The sequence below is a fragment of the Lepidochelys kempii genome, chromosome 8 (genome assembly GCF_965140285.1).
Source record: "Lepidochelys kempii isolate rLepKem1 chromosome 8, rLepKem1.hap1, whole genome shotgun sequence".
NCBI classification, from domain to species: Eukaryota; Metazoa; Chordata; order Testudines; family Cheloniidae; genus Lepidochelys; species Lepidochelys kempii.
The window spans coordinates 42,237,845-42,256,454 of record NC_136387.1 but is presented as its reverse complement, the minus strand read 5'-3'; the positions used below and the strand labels follow the sequence as shown (position 1 = coordinate 42,256,454).

Sequence of the window (18,610 nt, the reverse complement as noted above, 5' to 3'; positions counted from 1 at the left end):
GGAAAGCTAAGGTTCTCGCGTCATCACATGCCTCCAAGATCTGGAGCTTTATGACTCAGATTATGCGAGCTGACAACTCTGTTTGTGCACACAAATGCACTTGCAAATGTGGATTTTTGTTTATGCAAAACGATGCCCTTGCAAGTGCAGATTTTTGTAACTGAAAGGGGATACACTTGTGTGCATGCAAATAAATGTGCTCTTAGCCACTGTGAAGGCAGTTTGGGATAACCTTTGGGAATGTGGCCCTGAGATCTTTGGAATGCTCACTCGCCTGAGGGAGTATTTTGAAAACCAGTTTCCTGATTACAATAATTAGTTGGCTTTTGTATACCCAATTTCTGTGCATTATTTTGATTTTGAATGATGACTTGAACATGCAGGTGATTGAAGTCTGTGGGGGCGTAAGGGGCCCTCTCCTAAATTGGCTTCTAAATAAGTTACAGATGGTCATGAAATTCCAGTCGTGCCCTTGCACGCCCAGTGCTGCCGTGCCCCAGTACTGTGAGCTGCCCCCTTGCCTCATATCACAAGCTGGGACGCTCAGTGTTTGAGCTAACCCAATGCAGGAGGAAACCAGCCAGAGCGCCAGGGAGGATGCCAGGCCAGGCCAGGCCTGGGCCAGGTTGACAGACCCTGTTGACAGAGCCCTACACGTGTGAGGGAGCTGTTCCCCGCCTCCTCCCCTCCTGCATCCTAGTGAAAAGCTGTTACATCATACCACTGTCTCCACCAATCAGGTCTGGGACCCTGCTGACCAACAGCCTGTCCCAGTGATGTCCCGCCAGAGTGCCCACAGTGGGATGGCTGTCCCGGGGCCCCAGGCTGGAAGGTGACCTCTGCCTGAGACATCCCTCCAGCCCTGACACTCCCATGTGACCTGCGGCTCTCCCTTCCTGTTCCTGAGGCTGTTGGTCGCAGGACCAGGAGTCAGGACAGGCACTGACATTCCCTCTGCTCCCCTGAGGACATGGGGGCTGGGGAATGGATTCTTCCTCTCTCTTCCCCTCTGCTCCCACTGCTCCTCTGATCTCTCTTCCTTTTCGCCTGCACCTTCTGCCTGCTCCTCCTGAGTCCACCCCCAGCACCACCTGCCACAGGCACCGTCTGGTGGCACCTTTGGGGAACGCTAACGGGCAGGGCCCCTGGCAGTGAGAGCCACTATCTCTGGCACAGGGGGTGTAGAAGCCACTGAGATCTGGCCTGTGAGCTGCTGTTCTGTGGGGTCAGCGCAGTGAGGAGCACAGGGCTGATGGGCCCCCCAGCAGGTGGGGGCTGCAATCCACACTAACTGCAGTGCAGGCATGGGGGGGGGGGGCCTGAACCACAGTCGTCAGCTGGTGTCTGGAGCTGGGGGCAGCCATAGGTGGGAGGGGTGTTTAGCTGATGTCTGTGTGTTGAGCTGCAGCGAGGTGTCCAGGAGCGCCCTGGCTGGGGCTTATTTGACCCACTGGATGGAGGGCGAGGTGGTGGCAATGGCTGTGTCTTCCCACCAATGTCCCCTCCTCTCACCAGGGCTGGGATTGGACCAGGTGCTGTCATTCAGACAGGCAGGGTAGTGGAGAGGAGGGCCTCCTGGCCAGATGGGCTTCTGAGGTACTGTGAAGCTGCAATGCCTGGCGTGGTCCCGCTCAGAGCTCAGCTGGGCTGTTGGGCTGCCGGGCAAGAGGCAGGGGTTGGGTGGGTTGAGCTTGCACCCATCCCCTGCAGGCCTGGAAGGGGCAGGTGGGCACTGGCAGAGGGGGTGGGAGGTTGGCCAGGCAGCACTTCAGGTGGGAGGGGATGGGGACACCAACAGCCTGGCTAGGCCTGATGCATGGATAGGAGATAGGATGCGGAGCTGGTTGCAGCTGGGAAAGGGAAGAAGAGAGAGATGAGAGTGCAGGGGGATAAGGGTAAGAATGGCAGCGGGAGCTGAGGGGACTCCCTGGGACCTTTGGAGGGGCTAGAGAGGGGACTTGGCATGTGAGAGAGTTAATGCAGCAAGGCCTGTGGGGGGTGGGGTGGGCTGGAGAATGAGCAGCATTACCAGATGCAATAGGCAGGAGTCAGGGTCTGGCTGGCTGACACATGAGGGAGGGGCAGAGAGCAGGGCAGCGGGAGGGAGGGAGGGAGGAAGGAAGGAAGGACCTTATTGTGAGGCTCTCACCCTCCCTTTTGCTTGTGGCAGGATCAGTCCTGTTCCCCTCTCCTCCCCTTGCCCCAGGCCTCTGCTCCCTAGCTCAGACCTGCTCTGCACAGCACAGGTAGGAGCAGGAACAGCCAACCCGGAGGGAGCAGGCGTCCTAGTGAGAGACCCATGCCCCTGGGAGTCACTCTTGGAGCCATGGCACTGGGACACCCCCACAGGGACTAGGTGCCTGCAGGCAGCTGGCTCACTTGGCCTGCTTCCAACTCATCCTTTTTCTCATCACTCTTGTCTGCTTCCTCTCAGGATGGGGGTAGGGACAGGGTGGCTGCTGTTGGTTCTGAGAGCTGCCCCTTCTCTTGAGGGCCACCTTTGAACGTGGTGTGAAGCAATGTGAAGGGGCATTGCTGGAAGGCTCCAGTGTGCATCTCATAGGCGTCCCAGGGCTGGGCTGCAACTCTTTCCTGCATCGTGCTGGGCCCTGGAACTGGACAGCTGTAAATTCTCCTCCTCCAAACTCCATGCTGCCTAGGAACCTCCTCTCCAGCCTCACACTGTGGTGGTGGGTCTTGGCTGAGGATCAAGATAGATCTATTTTTTTGTCCTTTCCTTTCCTACAACTGTTGTGTTACTAACTGTGTATTCAGTCGATCTGGAAAGCCAGCCTGTCAATGTAAGTGCACTTAACCCCTGGATGGTGGTGTTTATCTATTGGCTTTTGCTAAATAAATCTTTCTATTTCTCAAGGCTTTCTGTCGTCTCTTCTTTCTCTCTCTGTCTCTGGATCACTCCTTCCACCTCCCAAACTTCGGGGCCCAAAGCAGGGAAACCAGTTATACCCCAGCGGCCATCCCTCTTGGGAACGGACCTTTCCAGCAGGGGGCTGGAGCAATATGTGTAATGGGGGTGCTGAGAGCTATTGAACCAAATAGAAAAGGAGTACTTATGGCTCCTTAGAGACTAACCAATTTATTTGAGCATAAGCTTTCGTGAGCTACAGCTCACTTCACTGTAGCTCACGAAAGCTTATGCTCAAATAAATTGGTTAGTCTCTAAGGTGCCACAAGTACTCCTTTTCTTTTTGCGAATACAGACTAACATGGCTGTTACTCTGAAACCTGAACCAAATTGTAAACCCTGTATCTGATGGAAACCACTTTAAGCCAGGGGGCAAGGCAGCACCCCTAGTTCTAGCCCCTATGCTTTCCAGGCAGTGAAATGTGTCCCCACAGAGCAGCAAAAGGTAATTGGACCCAGTCCCTGGGGCACTGCCAAACACACACAGCTGCTTGTCAGAGGTGGGTCTCGGTACAGATTCCGCCCCAGACACAGGCCCCTCCCATACTGCTGGTGATGACAGCCTTCCACCCTGCTTCAGTTATAATGCATTGGAATGGGTCTCTTTGAGGCAGGAACTGTGGGGGCCCCGATATCACTCAGGATTTGTGCAGCACCCAGCACAATGTGGGCCCTGATCTCCATTAGGGTCTATGCAGCTCCCAGCATAATTGGGGCCCTGATCTCGGTCAGGGTCTGTGCAGCACCCAGCACAGTGGGGGCCTCATCTTGGTCAGGATTGGTGCAACACCCAGAACAATAGGACCCGCTCTCATCTGGAGTCTCTGCGCAGTACGGGAATACACATAGTCAAGTACAGTAATGATGAAACACTTGTAGGATCCCCCTTCCTTGCCCCAGGGAAGCAATTTCTGTCTGTCCCCTCTTCTGCTTGCTACTGACATCAGCTGCTGTTGGGCTCTGGGAGAGAGAGCCTTCTTGCCCTCCTGCCTGGCATGGCCCCACTGCCATTGTTCCAGGGCCTAGGTCACAGAAGGGAGGGCTGGATCCTTATTCAGACACGTCTCCCAGCAGACTCTGGGGAGAGCAGGCTTGGCCCAGTGCCTTCAGCCACTGGCGATATGAAGAGCCCAGCCTGCTGACCAGGCACTGACCTGTTTGAGAGGAGTAAGGGGCAGCGTCCCAGCATGGTGAGCGGAGAACAGGCAGCATCCCAACATGATGCCCTCATCTTTGCTGAGAGAGAGCTGAGTTTAGATTGCCATGAGTACTGCTCTGCACTGGCATGGGCCCATTGGGCCAGGCATAGTCCGACAGCACACTGGGCTCCGTGCTGACCCTTGTGCAGGCTGGTGCTCATGCTGTCCGTTCAGTGGCGTGACCCACACATCCCCCTCTGTGCCAATCGCAGAGGCTGGGAGCCTGCCAGAGACCCAGCTGGGGAGCTGCAGCTGCTCATGAAAGGTTAATGTTGTGCCAATATTTAAAAAGGGTAAATGGGGTAACTCGGGTCATTATAGGCCTGTCAGTCTGACATAGACCTTGGGTAAGATAATGGAGTCGTTGATATGGGACTCAATTAATAACGGAGGGTCATTTAATTAATGCCAGTCAGCATGGGTGTATGGAAAAAAGATGATGTCAAATTAGCTTTATCATTCTTGGATGAGATGACAAGTCTGGTTGATGAAGGTAATAGTGTTGATATAAGAGATTTAGACTTCTGTGAGGTGTCTTGGAACTGCACAAAATTGTGGTTAAAAAACTACAAAGATATAAAATGAACATGTTCAATGCTGGCTAACTGATGGGTCTCAAAATGTAACTAAACAGGGAATCATCACTGATCAGGGGTGTTTCTAGTGGTGTCTTGCAGGGATCAGTTCTTGGCCCTAAACTATTTAACATTTTCATTAGTGATCTGGAAGCAAACATAAAATCATCACTGGGAGGGGCAGGGTGGTAAATAGTGAAGAGGATGGGTCACGGGTAAAGAGCAATCTGGATCACTTCATAACCAGGGCGCAAGCAAACAATCTGCATTTTAATATAGCTAAATGTGTACATCTGGGAACAAAGCATGCAGGCCATACTTACAGGCTGGGGGACTCTAACCTTGGTAGTAGGGACTCTGAAAAAGATTTGGGAGTCAGGATGGATAATCAGCTGCACATGAACTCCCAGTGTGATGCTGTGGCAAAAAAGACTAATGTGATCCTGGGATGCAGAAACAGGGGAATCTTGCGTGTGAGTAGAGAGATTATTGTACCTCTTTATCTGGCACTGCTGCGACCTCTGCTGGAATCCTGTGTACCGGTCTGGTGCCCACAGTTCATGAAGGATGTTAAGAAGTTGGTAAGGGTTCAGAGAAGAGCCCCGAGACTGACTGAAGGATTAGAAAACCTGCCTTATAGTGATCAACTCAAGGAGCTCAATCTATTTAGCTTAACCAAGAGTGGTTAAGGGGTGACTTTCTCACAGTCTATAAGTCTCAACATGGGGAGCAAATGTTTGTTAATGGGCTCTTCAGTCTGGCAGAGGAAGGGGCAACACGACCAAATGGCTAGAAGCTAAAACTAGATACATTCAGACTGGGAGTAAGTGAGAGTTATTAACCACTGGAGCAACTTACTAGGGGCCATGGGAGATTCTCCATCCCTGGCCATTTTTAAATCAAGACTGGGTGTTTTTCTAACAGATCTTCTCTGGGAATTATTGTGGGCTGGTCTCTGGCCTGTGTCCTACAGGTCAGACTAGAAGATCACAACAGTCCTGTCTTGCCTTGGGGTCTATAGATCTGTGCTTTTAGCCCTGGGGGTGCCCTGTTTAGTCCCAGGGGGGCGGGCTGGCCAGAATGGTGGCCATCACCCCAGCAGAGCTCCCCAATCAGTGCTGAGGGCCTGCCGAGCTGCTCGTTGTCACTGTTCAGCCAGGGCCGCTGCCATTCAGTCCTACACAGCACCTGGCTGGTGTCTAGAGTGATACAGAACAGGACCCTTCTAAGCATTTACTGCCCTCACATGGGTGACTGCAAACCACGATGGCTGAGGAGCTAACCTCAGCAAATGGGAGATCCAGCTGGGACCTCCCATTGCGTTCACTTCATGCCCTGCCTTTGTTACCAGAGCGCCGTACCTGGTGGATGGGAATATACTGCTACTGCTTGTCTGTATGTCTCATAGCCAGCCCTCCAGTACCATCTTGCCTGTCCCCAAGCCAGATCCCCCAGTTCCCAGCACAGGGCAACCTTGGTTCTGGAGAACAACCTCTCCCTTGGCCTGTAAAACGACGCGGAAAAGGACAACTTCTTATAAAACAATGAATTTTTTGTTTCCAACGCCAAAGTGGGAGTGCACTGTGGAAAGGCACCAGGCCATCTTCTCCCTGCTCCCCGCTGGCCTAGACATCTCAGACAGGGAGTGGGCTTTAGAGCCACCCCAGTCATCAGTTACTGGGAATCCAGATTGCAGGAGTGAGGAATGAAAGCAGCAGCCTCCCTCGGGCTCCCCGTGCATCTCAGACCCACACCCTTCCCAGGGCTCCCCAGCTCTCCCTGGAAAGCCAGGCCAGTCTGAGACTGGGCAGCAGCTGGGACAGTGCACGGAGAGGCTGCTGTCTGAAGCCCTTGCAGGATCTGGCCTCACCCCTCTGCTCTCCGAACCAACCTGTGTCTCCCCCTCCCCCCCCCCCCCCCCCGCAGCGACCCACCCGCCAGCGGATCCCAGCATAGCTTGTATAACATTTTGACCCTTCCTTTCAACTAGCCTGGCGTTGCCCGCCCTCGCTTGTTCAGGGGACCTCTCGGGGAAGGCTCTTTTCTCTCATGTTTGGGAAGCAGCCCAGACTTTGGCTAAAGACGTCCATTCCCTCGCATTCGATGTAAGGGTCCTTTGAAGTCTCTGCCTGGTTTTCGGAAATGCCCCTCCCACACTGGGCTAGTTCTGGGGGGACACGCTTCCCTCAAACAGGTCCCGTGGGATCGGTCGCCAGCACGCAGCGGCTCAGCTGTTGGCACTTCCGGCCCGGGCTGCTGGGTGATAGCGAAGGCTGGTGAGAGTGGTTTCTCTCCCAGGGTGTCTGGAACGAGCAGCCCCAAGAAGCAGGCACCTGAGCTGTCGAGAAATGGCTTTCCGGAACCGCTCCTGAAGGGATGTTGGCTGGGGGATATGTGGGGATCTATGCCTGGACTCTGATCAGCGCAGAGTGACAGGGGAACAGGCCTTTTCACCTTAACAAAACTAGGTGCAGACAGATCCCTTGGAGCGGGGCCTGGGGTGCTGGCTCTGTGTCAGGGTGTGCAGGACTCACTGTGCTAGAGTGGGGGCCTGCTGGGAGGGTGGGTGGAGGGCTGCGGGGCCATGGAGGGGCTCACCCTTAGGGGCTCATGGAGGGGCTCAGGGGGGAGGGCCAGGGGCCCATGGCAGGCTGACTAGGGGCTCACTCCTTAGGGGTCCCACAGCTGGGGAGGGGAGGCTGTGATCCAGCAGGGAGAGGCGGGGGTTCACCCAGTCACATTCCAGGAGGAGGGCCGGGGCTTGTGTATCCCTGTAGGGTAGCGCCTGCCGGGCCCTGTTTAGCCCACGGTGGCCCCTGCCACAGGGTTCTCTGCAGAGTAATGTTGGCTGGTCCTAATAATCTGCTTTATTCAGGTTCTGCTGTAGGGAGCGTAGAGCGCTGGCTGCCCCCAGGCGGCACAGGCTGGGGGCTGTGCATCCACTGGGTCACTTGGGCGTTTTGCAGCTGCTGAAGGCCGGCCGGTTGTTGGGCTGGGCCACGCGCTCCTTCTCCCACAGCACTTTGAGCCTGTGGTAATACACCTGGCAGCTAAAGCCCTCCTTGAAGCCACACTTGACGTGGGTCTTGAGTGAGTGCAGGGTGGGGAAGACGCGGCAGCAGGCCACGCACTTGTAGCCGTTCTGCGGTGCCGGCTGCCACTTGGAGGCCATGAGGATATCCCGGGACGTGATGCAGTCCCTGGCCTCCACGCCGGGGCTGGCTCTCCTGGTGCCCTCGGTGGGGCGAGCCTTCTCCAGGGAGCAGGAGGAGGAGCAGATGCTCTCTGGGAGCTCGTCGGGCTGGCCAGTGTCCCTGGCGCTGGTCACCAGCATGTCCGGGAAGCTGCAGGCCTCCCGCTGGCTGGCCTTGTCCATGCACATGAAGTAGCTGTAGGGGGAGAACCAGGGCCGGTAGATGGTGCAGTTGCGCCCCAGGGGCTCGCTGCTCTGGCCGTCGCTGGGGACACAGGCTGCCAAGAGAAGAGGCTGGGATGAGCCCCTGGCCCAGTGGAGGGCTGGCTGTGGGGAGCAAGGCCATGGTCTGGGTTCACCTTGCCCACCCCCTTGCCAGTTTCCCTCCCCTTTGGGCACCGCTTGGGTCGGTGTTCACCCGGGAAGGGAGATCTCCAGTGGGGGCCTCAGGCCCTTTCCCCTCCTCATCTGAAGGCACCTGGGGAGCACCCGCCTTGCCAGCTTATTGGCACTGGCCTGGTGCTCTGTCCTGATGCTCCTGACCCGCCTGCCCCACCCCCAATCACAGGGCTCCTGCTGGGCCAGACAGTATGGACATGGGCTGGCAGCCATGTCTGTCACACATGGGTAAGGCTGCGAGTCTGTCATGGAGGTTGCAGAAGTCATGGATTCCATGACTCTCTGCGACCTCCGAGGGCCTGGGCAGCGGCTGATGCGGCTGGCCCCAGGGTCCGCCCGAGTAGCGACCAGTGCGGCTGGCCCCAAGTACAGCCCAGAGAACGGCCACTGTGCCTGGCCCCAGGATTGCCCAGAGCAGCAGCACCCTGGGACCCCCAGCTAAGATTTAGTCAGATATTTATAGTAAAGGCCATGGACAGGTCACGGGCTGTGAATTTTTGTTTACTGCCCATGACCTATCCAGGACTTTACTAAAAATACCGGTGACTAAATTGTAGCCTTATACGTGGGAACTGGCAGCATCTCCTGGGGTTTTCTCTGTGCATCCCAGGAATGAGCATCACCTGCAGTTCCTCCGACACCCCCACATGCTCAGAACCCAGAGGGGGACAGGCACAGGTGCTCAGAGAGCACAGATAGATACACAGACAGTGGCTGTCTGAGTTTGAACGCACACAGAAGGCCCCCACCACATGCTGCTGTTGTGCTGTGCCAGGGGGTGCTGGATGGGCACAGGGGGCATTGCTTGTCCTGGGCTGGGCCCCTTCGGGATAGATGTTTTGGAAATTCCTGTGTTACAAATACACAGAGAAAAGCCAGTGAACCAAAGGGGCACCAAGTGTGTGTCTTGGGGGGGCAGAGAGGCCCCAAACAAAGGGGTAGCATGGGTCATGGCAGCAGAGAGGGGACCCTATGGTGCCAACAACTGCTCTGGGCTTGTCTCCAGCAGTCAGTTCCCTTCCCAGAGAGCCACACTGGTGCTCTCCGGGATGGGAAGCTGGGTCAGTGTGATACAAAGAGCCCCTTTCTGTCCCCAAGGGAAACGCACATCTTGTGCCTCTGCTCCTGCCCCACTGTGTCTTTGTGCCCCCAGTCATCCCCTGCTCGGCTCTACTTCGGTGAGCACTGTATGGAGCCTCTGTAGTGTAATGGAAGAGATGGCTGGGCCTGTGTGGGGCTCAGTGTTTGTGGCCCCAGGGCTGGGGAGCAGGGGGTGCCGTGTGGTGCAGGCCTTCTCAGGAAGTGGTCAGACCTTTCCTCTCCCTGCATGTGCCACGGGCAGGGCAGGGGCAGAGCTGTCCAGCTGCAGGTCCTGGCCATTCACCCGCTGGGGGGCTTAAAGGGCAGCGCTGATGCCGAGCAATGGTGGCACATGACAGGCATCAAGGCCTGGCTCAGGCACAAGCCTGCGGTGAGTCAGAAAAGCATATGAGCGAGGGGGGTTCTGTGGATGAATAGCTACTGCCCTGGCCTGAGGTCCTGCACGAGGCATCTGGGCACATGAATGACAGGCCCATGCATTTTCCCTTGCCCCTGTTTTACAGCTGGGGAAATGAGGCCCAGAGCAGGGTGGTGCCTTGCCCAAGGTCACCTGCCAATGCCTAGCTCTGCTGGAAGTAGTTCACTGGTTTCCTGACTTCCTGGACCTGGCCTGGTTGGCTGTGTTTTGCCTAGGAAAGGTGGCATGTGTGACCCAAGGCGGGGATCAGAGCTGGCTCATCTCCCGGCCTCTGCTGCTGACTCACTGTAGGACCTTGCCCAACTCACTTAGGCCACAATTTTCAAGAGAGGCTTCTGGTTTTGAATGGCCAGTTTGGGACAGCTGGCCCCTGATTCCAGAATTGCTGGGGACCCACAGCTCACATCTCAGTGAGTGCTGTGAGCGCTCAGACCCACTGCAAAATCAGTCCCCAGGGCTCTAACAATGAGTACCCAAAATCAGAGCACACTTTGGAAAACATCAGCATCTGTGTGCTTCAGTTTCCCCACCTTCATATCCCTCCTCCACCTCATGGGCTGTCCTGGAATGCTGCTGGTAAAGTGCCCTGGGGCAGATGGTGAGGATGCTGGAGAAGTGCAATGTCGTTCTGTTCCATGCCATGCGAGATCTGGCTGCGGGCTCTCACTGTGGCCCCATTACCTGGCAGACTGGGTGTGCTCCTGGGGGATGGCAGCTCACGTACGCTCTTCATGGCACAGCTGGGCAGACGAGGCCCTGAGATCGTCAGCAGGGAGAAGTTCTCCATTCCCTCTTGAGACGGGAGCAGAGTTTCTGGGGTTCTGGACAGCCTCTGGTTGGATTGCCCAGGGGCTTGGCTTTGTGACATCACCAGCTGACCTCACAGTCACCAGGTGGGTCCCCCAGCTCCAGGGAGGGATCAGTGTGGCTCTGGAGGAAAGGAGCGGGGAGCATCTGGCCTGGGTGTTTGAATGGGTTTAAAGAGGTTTTGTAGCAGCTGTTCTTGGGACTTGGCTCTCAGTAAGTTTTGGGGCCTTTGATAGTGCGTACAGCTGCCTAGCAAGGACCACGCCACAGCCCTGAGGTATCAGTGACTGCATCTGGAGATGGGCAGAGACAGGCACATTCCAGTCTCATGGTATACACATTGACTGCATCCAAAGTACTCGCGTTCACTCTGCCCCATGCACCCAGCACTCCCGCACATGTACAGCTACTTGCCATTAGTTCCTGCAGCCCCTTTCATCTTGGACCATTTGTTAGCACTCAAGCACTTGGATTATCCTGGAGCAACTCTCTTCAAAGCCACCTGCTGGCCTCCGGTGCAGGACCCTCCGGCTTCACACACCTGATTGTAAAGAGGTATTTGAAAGGGCTCTTGCTTGTTTTCCCAGCTGCTTGTGAGTCCCCCCAACCCCTCTTGGTTTAAATCTAACCCTCAGGAAGCTGAGGGAGGCTCTGTTTGCACAATGGGGAGAGTGCTTGAATTGTCTGTCTCTAAAGACTGCAGCCAAGAGTTTCAAAAATGGGGGCCCAAAGCTAGGTTGTTATGTCCCTATGTAGGCACCTGGCTAAGCAGCCAGATTTGCACAAGTGCTGCACCCACCAAAGGCTGACTTGAGACCCCCTGGTTGTGCAAAGCTGGCTCTGCCCCCTGGGTGGCCATGGTATCAGCCTGGAGAGTTAAGGAGATGCGAGCCGTGATGATGAGGCCCCCCACGTGGTGGTCCATGGCGATGGGTGTCCTTCCCCCACACTCTGCCATTCTGACTTTAACCATCTGTTTTTTCCCCAGCCCAAGCACGTACCCAGAGCAAGCTACATTGCACCATCTATAGGTTAAAAAAGCTGGCATCTGTTATCTAGTTAGGACTAAACCTATTTACAGATCACCTAGGGCATTTGTGCCATGTAGAGAGAGCTGCAGGGAGAGAGTTGGTCTCCGCTCAGCAGTTGTCTAAGTGGACCAGATTCCACTAGGAACTTACAGGTATGGGTCACAAGCCAAAGGGCTTCAGACACCTTGGACCAGGTCCAAAGCTGCTTCTGTAGCATGTCTCAGAAACACCAGTCTCTGGGCATTGCTACGCTGCAATTAGACACCCATGGCTGAGATCTGCCTGGAGTGCAAGTCAGACTTTTATGCAGCGTTGCTCTCAGCTTCACAGCTAGATCTGCTTCCAGGAGGAGAACACTGGTGCCATCCTATTCCTTATTCATAGAATGGCCAGGTGAGGTACATGCCAGCTACAGCAGGCCTTTGAATAGCTTGCCCCTTTAGAAGGGCAGGGTTCCCTTCCCCAGCACTCATTGCTGCAAGCTGTCCTCACACACTCCCCTGGCAAGTGCAACACCATGTGCTTTATTGACAGTGTGCCATAACAAGTGCTTCTGCCCTGTGAGGCTTTTACACTTTCCCCAGAGAGAGAGGGGAGAGCTCATCTCCCTCAGATCCTGGGCTTCTCTGGCCCTTTCTTCCAGCAGCTCTTCCTGCCTCTCTTTTAACTGTTTCCAGCTGACAAACTGAATCACCAGCTAATTAGCTAATCACATAACAACATAAGAATGACCATACTGGGTCAGACCATACTGGGTCTAGCCCAGTATCCTATCTTCTGACAGTGGCGGGTGCCAGGTGCTTCAAAGGGAAGTGAAGAGAAGAGGGCAATGATTGAGTGTTGTCCAGTCCCAGTTTCTGGCAGTCAGAGGTTTAGGGACACCCAGAGCATGTCCCCCTGACCAATAGCTATTGATGGACCTATCCTCCATGAACTTATCTCATTCTCTTTTTAACCCTGTTATAGTTTTGGCCTTTACAACATCCCCTGGCAAGAAGTTCCACAGGTTGACCATGCGTTGTGTGAAGAAGTACTTCTTTATGTTTGTTTTAAACCTGCTGCCTGTTAATTTCATCAGGTGACTCCTGTTTCAGATGCTATTGAAGGGATAAATAACACTTCCTTATTCACCTTCTCCACACCAGTCATGATTTTATACACCTCTGTCATATCCCCCTAGTCATCTCTTTCCTAAGCTGAACAGTCCCAATCTCCCTCTTGAGATGGAAGCCGTTCCATACCCCTAATCATGTTTGTTGTCCTTCTCTGTACCTTTCTCAATTCCAATATATCTTTTCTGAGGTGGGGTGACCAGAACTGCATGCAGGTACATTCAAGGTGCAGGTGTACTAGGGATTTATATAGTGACATTATGATATTTCCTGTCTTATTATCCATCCCTTTCCTAATATTCCTAACATTCTGTTATTTTGGCTGCTGCTGCACATTGATACTCCTAGGGAAATTCTGCACCACTGCAGCACAGCAGAAAAATGCCTCCGCCTACCCACCCGCCTCCTGCAGCTTTTCTTTGCTTCCTTGCAGAAAATGGTTTCTGTGGGGAAGCAAAGAGAAGCTGCACCAGTGCTCGCTCACTGCTCCCCGCAGGTCTGTTTGGATCTGTGCAGCCAGGGGGAGAGGTAAATCACTGGAGGGAAAGGGGGGTCTGGGGATGCCCTGGCCACCCAGGGACATTAGTCCCAGCTGGGTGGAGGGGAGATGGAGTTCCTCTTCCCCCTTCCCTGCACATAGCAGCCAAAACTGGGTCAGATCAAGCCCCAGAAACTTCCCCTGGCTGCAGGAAGCTCTGCACCTCAGTGGGGGTCTGGGGGGGGCGGGGTTCCAGGTGCGGGGGTTGACGCTCAGTGGAGGGGTTGGGTGCAGGGGGGTTGGATGGACGGGGGAGCAGCTCCCTGTACAGTGACTCCCTCCCCTCACGCACACACCCAGAACCCTCTCACACCAAGTCCCCCTGCATCAGGAGCCCCCCGTGCCCAGAATCTCCCCTTCAAGCCCCCCAAACCTCTACTCCACTGAGCCTCACCCCCTACTACAGGAGCCCCCCACACCTGTACTCCCACCCCACTGATCCCCAACTAACTGCACCCTGTCCCCCCGAACCTAACAAGCCCCACTCCCCCCACTGAGCCCTAACCACCTTCACCTGGGCTTGCCTATAGAGTTCCATTCCCCATGCACCCAGAACCATGTACTGAGCCCCTGTTCATCCAGATTCCCCCCTGTATCCAGACCTCCCACCGAGCTGCCCACACCCAGAGTGCGCCACACAGAACCCTAGTACTCTTGAGGGAATTCTATGCCAAAAAATTAAAACATTTAAAATTCTGCAAAGTTCTGTATATTTTAATTGTCAAAATAACACAGAAACACAATAACAATATAATCACACCATTTTCAATTATTTTGGTAATAATAGTTGTCAGCAAATTGAAAATGGTGTGATTATATTGTGTTATTCTGACAAAATACGCAGAATTTTGCAGAATTTTTAAATATTGTGCACAGAATTTTTAATTTTTTGGTGCAGAATTCCCTCAGGAGTAACATTGAGCAGATGTTTCCAAAGAATTATCCGCCACTCCGAGACTTTTCTTGAGTGATAACAGCTAATTTAGAATCCATCATTGTGTATGTATAATTGGGATTATGTTTTGCAATATTCATTACTTTGCACTTATGAACTTTGAATTTCATCTGCCATTTTGTTGCCAAGTCACCCAGTTTTGTGAGATCCCTTCATAACTCTTTGCAGTCCGCTGTGGACTGAACTATCTTGAGTAATTTTGTATTGTCTGCAAACTTCGCCACCTCACTGTTCACTCCCTTTTCCAGATCATTTATGAACAGCACAGGTCCCAGTACAGACCCCTGGGGGACCCTGCTATTTACCTCTCTCCTTTCTGTAAAGTGAACATTTATTTCTACTCTTTGTTTCCTGTCTTTAAGCAATTACTGATCCATGAGAAGACCTTCCCACTTATCCCATGACCTCTTACCATTGTCAGTTCTTGGCTGTGTTGTGTTCTATCTGTGTGCTGCACCAGCTCTGTGAGGTAGCTGGCCTAGCAGACCTTGATCAAACTGCCCAAGAAGACCACAGACTCAGTTCGGTAGCAAAGGCACTTGGCCAGATTAATTGTCAACAAAGCACAGCCTAGTGTCTGGCAGACTCTACAGGGCCACTAACACGCCTGTGCCCATCACAATGGACTCGGCTCAGTGAGTGGCTGAACCTTCCTCTCCCACCTCGGCCAGACAACCCCCTCAACGACCCCTCTTTTATACAGTGATACAAACCAGTGACATATTGGCCCTCTGACGTGGCTAGTTATCATTTACCTTGTACCTGTTGGTTCGATCAAAACATCTCTCTCCATCACACTGTCATCCTGACCTTATCTTTAGGAGGGGTCAGTGCATCCCTGTTATCTTCAGGGAGTATGTTTATACCATACTAGGTATCGGGATGTTCTGGCACCATCCTTCTGGAATGTGTTTATATGCACCCTCTGTACCTAGCACTTCTTCTCAGTTTTTGCAATACTAAGTTTTTGCCAAGTTCATGTATCCGATAGTGAACCTTCAAGCAGGCATGTCTTGTAACAGGGTCTGGTTTTTGCTCATAGCCTGACTCTTGCTAACATTGCTTTATAGTATCAGGGCCTGACTTTAATTCAGGCCTTAGGCCTCATACCAGGCCCTTTATACCAGGTCTCATGTCTCAGGCTCTCTCTTTCTACTGCATTTACTTTGCTTAAAAGCCTTTGTGAGGGACCTTGTCAAAGGCTTTCTGAAAGTCTGAGTTCACTAGATCCACTGGATCATCCTTGTCCATGTGTTTGTTGACCTCCTCAAAGAATTCTAGTAGATTGGTGAGGCATGATTTCCCTTTTAAAAGCCATACTGACTCTTCTCCAGCAAAACATGTTCATCTATGTGTCTGATAATTCTCTTCTTTACTATAGTTTCAACCAATTTGCATGATACTGAAGTTAGCTTAACAGCATGTGATCTGTAGCTGTTAAAAAAGCATCTGGAGCCTTTTTTAAAAATCGATGTTACATTAGCCACCCTCCAGTCATCAGGTCCAGAGACTGGTTTAGGTGATAGGTTACATACCACAGTTAGTAGTTCAGCAAGTTCATATTTGTGTTCCTTCAGAACTCTCGGGTGAACGCTATCTAGTCCTGGTGACTTATTACTGCTTAATGTGTCAGTTTGTTCCAAAATCTCCTCTAATCTGGGTCAATTCCTCAGATTTATCACCAAAAAGAAGGTCTCAGATGTGGGAACCTCCCACACAGCCTCTGCAGTGAAGACTGATGCAAACAGTTAGCGTCACTGCAATGGCCTTGTGTTCCTTAGTACTTAAACTATTGCCTCTCACTGTCACACTCCTACAGACCTGCACCCTTGGTTCTCCTTCCCCACTTCTTCAGAGCTTGTTCTGGGGTTACTGACTATGAGGCAGGAACAGAGAGGCCGCCCCTCCAGATGTGGTCAGGGCATGGCCCTTTCTATGTTCTGATCCGTGCATTGAGATTTCATGATTCGGTCCATGGGCTGTGCTCACTCGGTGTTCTGACTTGGGACCTGGGTCAGAGACATTGGGGGGACAGGGAGCTCCCTTTGGAGGCTTCTGGAAGAGCTGCAGTTACTGCCCAGGGCCTGTAGCCCCGGCTGGGGAGGGCTCTGCGGCAGACCACAGCTCCACCAGGCTGGTTCCTGCCCTGCTGGGGAGAACTGCCCAGTGCTGGTGGGGCCGGGGCGCACTGGGCTGCATGGAGCCGGGTGCATGCACTTGAGTGTGTGTGAGCGTGCCAGCAGGTGTACAGATAGGGCCTCATGGCTGAGTTTTTAGAAGCCCTTAGTGGTAACTGTGGAACAGGCAGAGTCATTTCCAGCTCCCCTGGTGTGGGCAAGGCTTGGTACCAGCGGGTGGGGGGAGGGGGGCACTGCTGACAGCTGTGTTAGGGAGCAAAGGGCAGGCTGCTGGCTCCAGAAGAGCTAGAGCACCCCCGACCTGCCCTCAGTCCTCACCTGGAGGGAGCCCAGGAAAGGCGGAAGGGGGGGTCAGTTACCAGTTCCACTTCACGCTGGCTCCTCAGAGGCACATGTTCCAGCTCCTCCCCACGGGATTGAGTGGCTGAACAGGCCCAATCCCAGAGCCGCTCTGGGCTCACTGCGTGGACAGGCTGTTGGTCAGTGTGTGGTTGCACCATGCCATGCTCAGTGTGGCAGCTGGTACCAAGCGGAGTGCCCCAGGGGTCGGTCCTGGGCTGGTTTTCTTCAACATCTTTATTAATGATCTGGATGATGGGATGGATTGTACCCTCAGCAAGTTTACAGATGACGCTAAGGGGGGAAAGATAGATATGCTGCAGGGTAGGGATAGGGTCCACAGTAACCTAGACAAATTGGAGGATTGGGCCAAAAGAAATCTGATGGGGTTCAACAAGGACAAGTGCAGAGTCCTGCACTTAGGATGGAAGAATCCCATGCACCGCTACATGCTGGGGACTGACTGCAGAAAAGGACCTGGGGATTACAGCAGATGAGAAGCTGGATATGAGTCAGCAGCGTGCCCTTGTTGCCAAGAAGGCTAATGGTATATTGGGCTGCATGAGTAGGAGCATTGCCAGCAGATCGAGGGAAGTGATTATTCCCCTCTATTCGGCACTGGTGAGGCCACATCTGGAGTATTGCATCCAGTTTTGGGCCCCACACTACAGAAAGGGTGTGAACAAATTGGAGAGAATCCAACTGAGGGCTACTAAAATGATCAGGGGTCTGGGGCACATGACTTATGAGAAGAGGCTGAGGGAACTGGGCTTGTTTAGTCTGCAGAAGAGAAGAGTGAGGGGGGGATTTGATAGTAGCCTTTAACTACCTCAAGGGGGGTTCCAAAGAGGATGGAGCTCGGCTGTTCTCAGTGGTCGCAGATGACAGAACAAGGAGCAATGGTCTCAAGTTGCAGTGGGGGAGGTTGTCACAGGGTTCCCGCAGGCTTTCTCCCTCTTGAGCCTGTGCCCTGTGTTTAGGCTGGTATAATAAAGACTCTTCCATGCCTTCTTTTGCTGGATCACCCAAGTGTCTTTATTTACAGTGTTTGTGCAGTTCCCAGATCCCCAACAGCTAGTGCCCCACAGACCCTCCCCAGGGTCTCCTGGCTTTTGAGGTTCCGTCTTTGGTAAGGAGACAGCGATACCACCCTCCTGTCTCCTCCCAGACTAGCCTCCCCACTGAACTTTGCCCAGGGCTTTTATAGCTCTCTCATGCCTCAGCACTTAGCTCAGCATGTTCCTCTGAGCCAGCCCTCATTAGGGCTTGCAGCTGGGCTCCCTGCTGAATACCTGTGTCTCTACCCCGGCCTCCTGTCCAGAGAGCAGGCTGCAGCCAGCATTTTGGCAGGGCCTTAAAGGGGTTTACCCCTGCCCTGCCACAGAGGTCTAGGGTTGGATATTAGGAAACACTATTTCACTGGGAGGGTGGTGAAGCACTGGAATGCGTTACCTAGGGAGGTGGTAGAATCTCCATCCTTAGAGGTTTTTAAGGCCCGGCTTGACAAAGCCCTGGCTGGGATGATTTAGTTGGCATTGGTTCTGCTTTGAGCAGGGGCTTGAACTAGATGACCTCCTGACGTCTCTTCCCACCCTAATCTTCTATGATTCTATGCTCTGAATTCAGTTTCAACCAGGCTTAGTTAGGTCGACTGGGAGTCACTTGTATCTAAACCCAGCCAAGTGGCGAACAGAAGACAGGCAAACAGAGGGAGTTTGCCTGGGAGTTCACCTCAGGGGAGTTCCCACAGAGTGTTTTTGCCTTTCAGGCTTCTGCGAGCAGTAAATACAACATCTGAAGAGGCTCTTAGAAGGAAAACCTGGATAGTGAGCAATCAGCTGTTGTGACCTGCACAGGATGTACCATGTTCGTCTTTCTC

General features: G+C 53.4%; 2 protein-coding genes across 13 annotated transcripts in view; one reads left to right on the top strand and one right to left on the bottom strand.

The window, feature by feature from the left end:
• NOS1AP (nitric oxide synthase 1 adaptor protein) overlaps positions 1–18,610 on the top strand; it is a 175,360-nt gene that overhangs the window by 142,707 nt on the left and 14,043 nt on the right. The window lies entirely within an intron of this gene.
• SPATA46 (spermatogenesis associated 46) lies at positions 7,648–10,598 on the bottom strand. The gene is made up of 2 exons (XM_073358065.1): positions 10,493–10,598; positions 7,648–8,171 (listed from the first exon to the last, which is right to left on the bottom strand). Exons 1-2 carry the CDS (start codon positions 10,596–10,598, stop codon positions 7,648–7,650), a joined length of 630 nt encoding a protein of 209 aa, XP_073214166.1.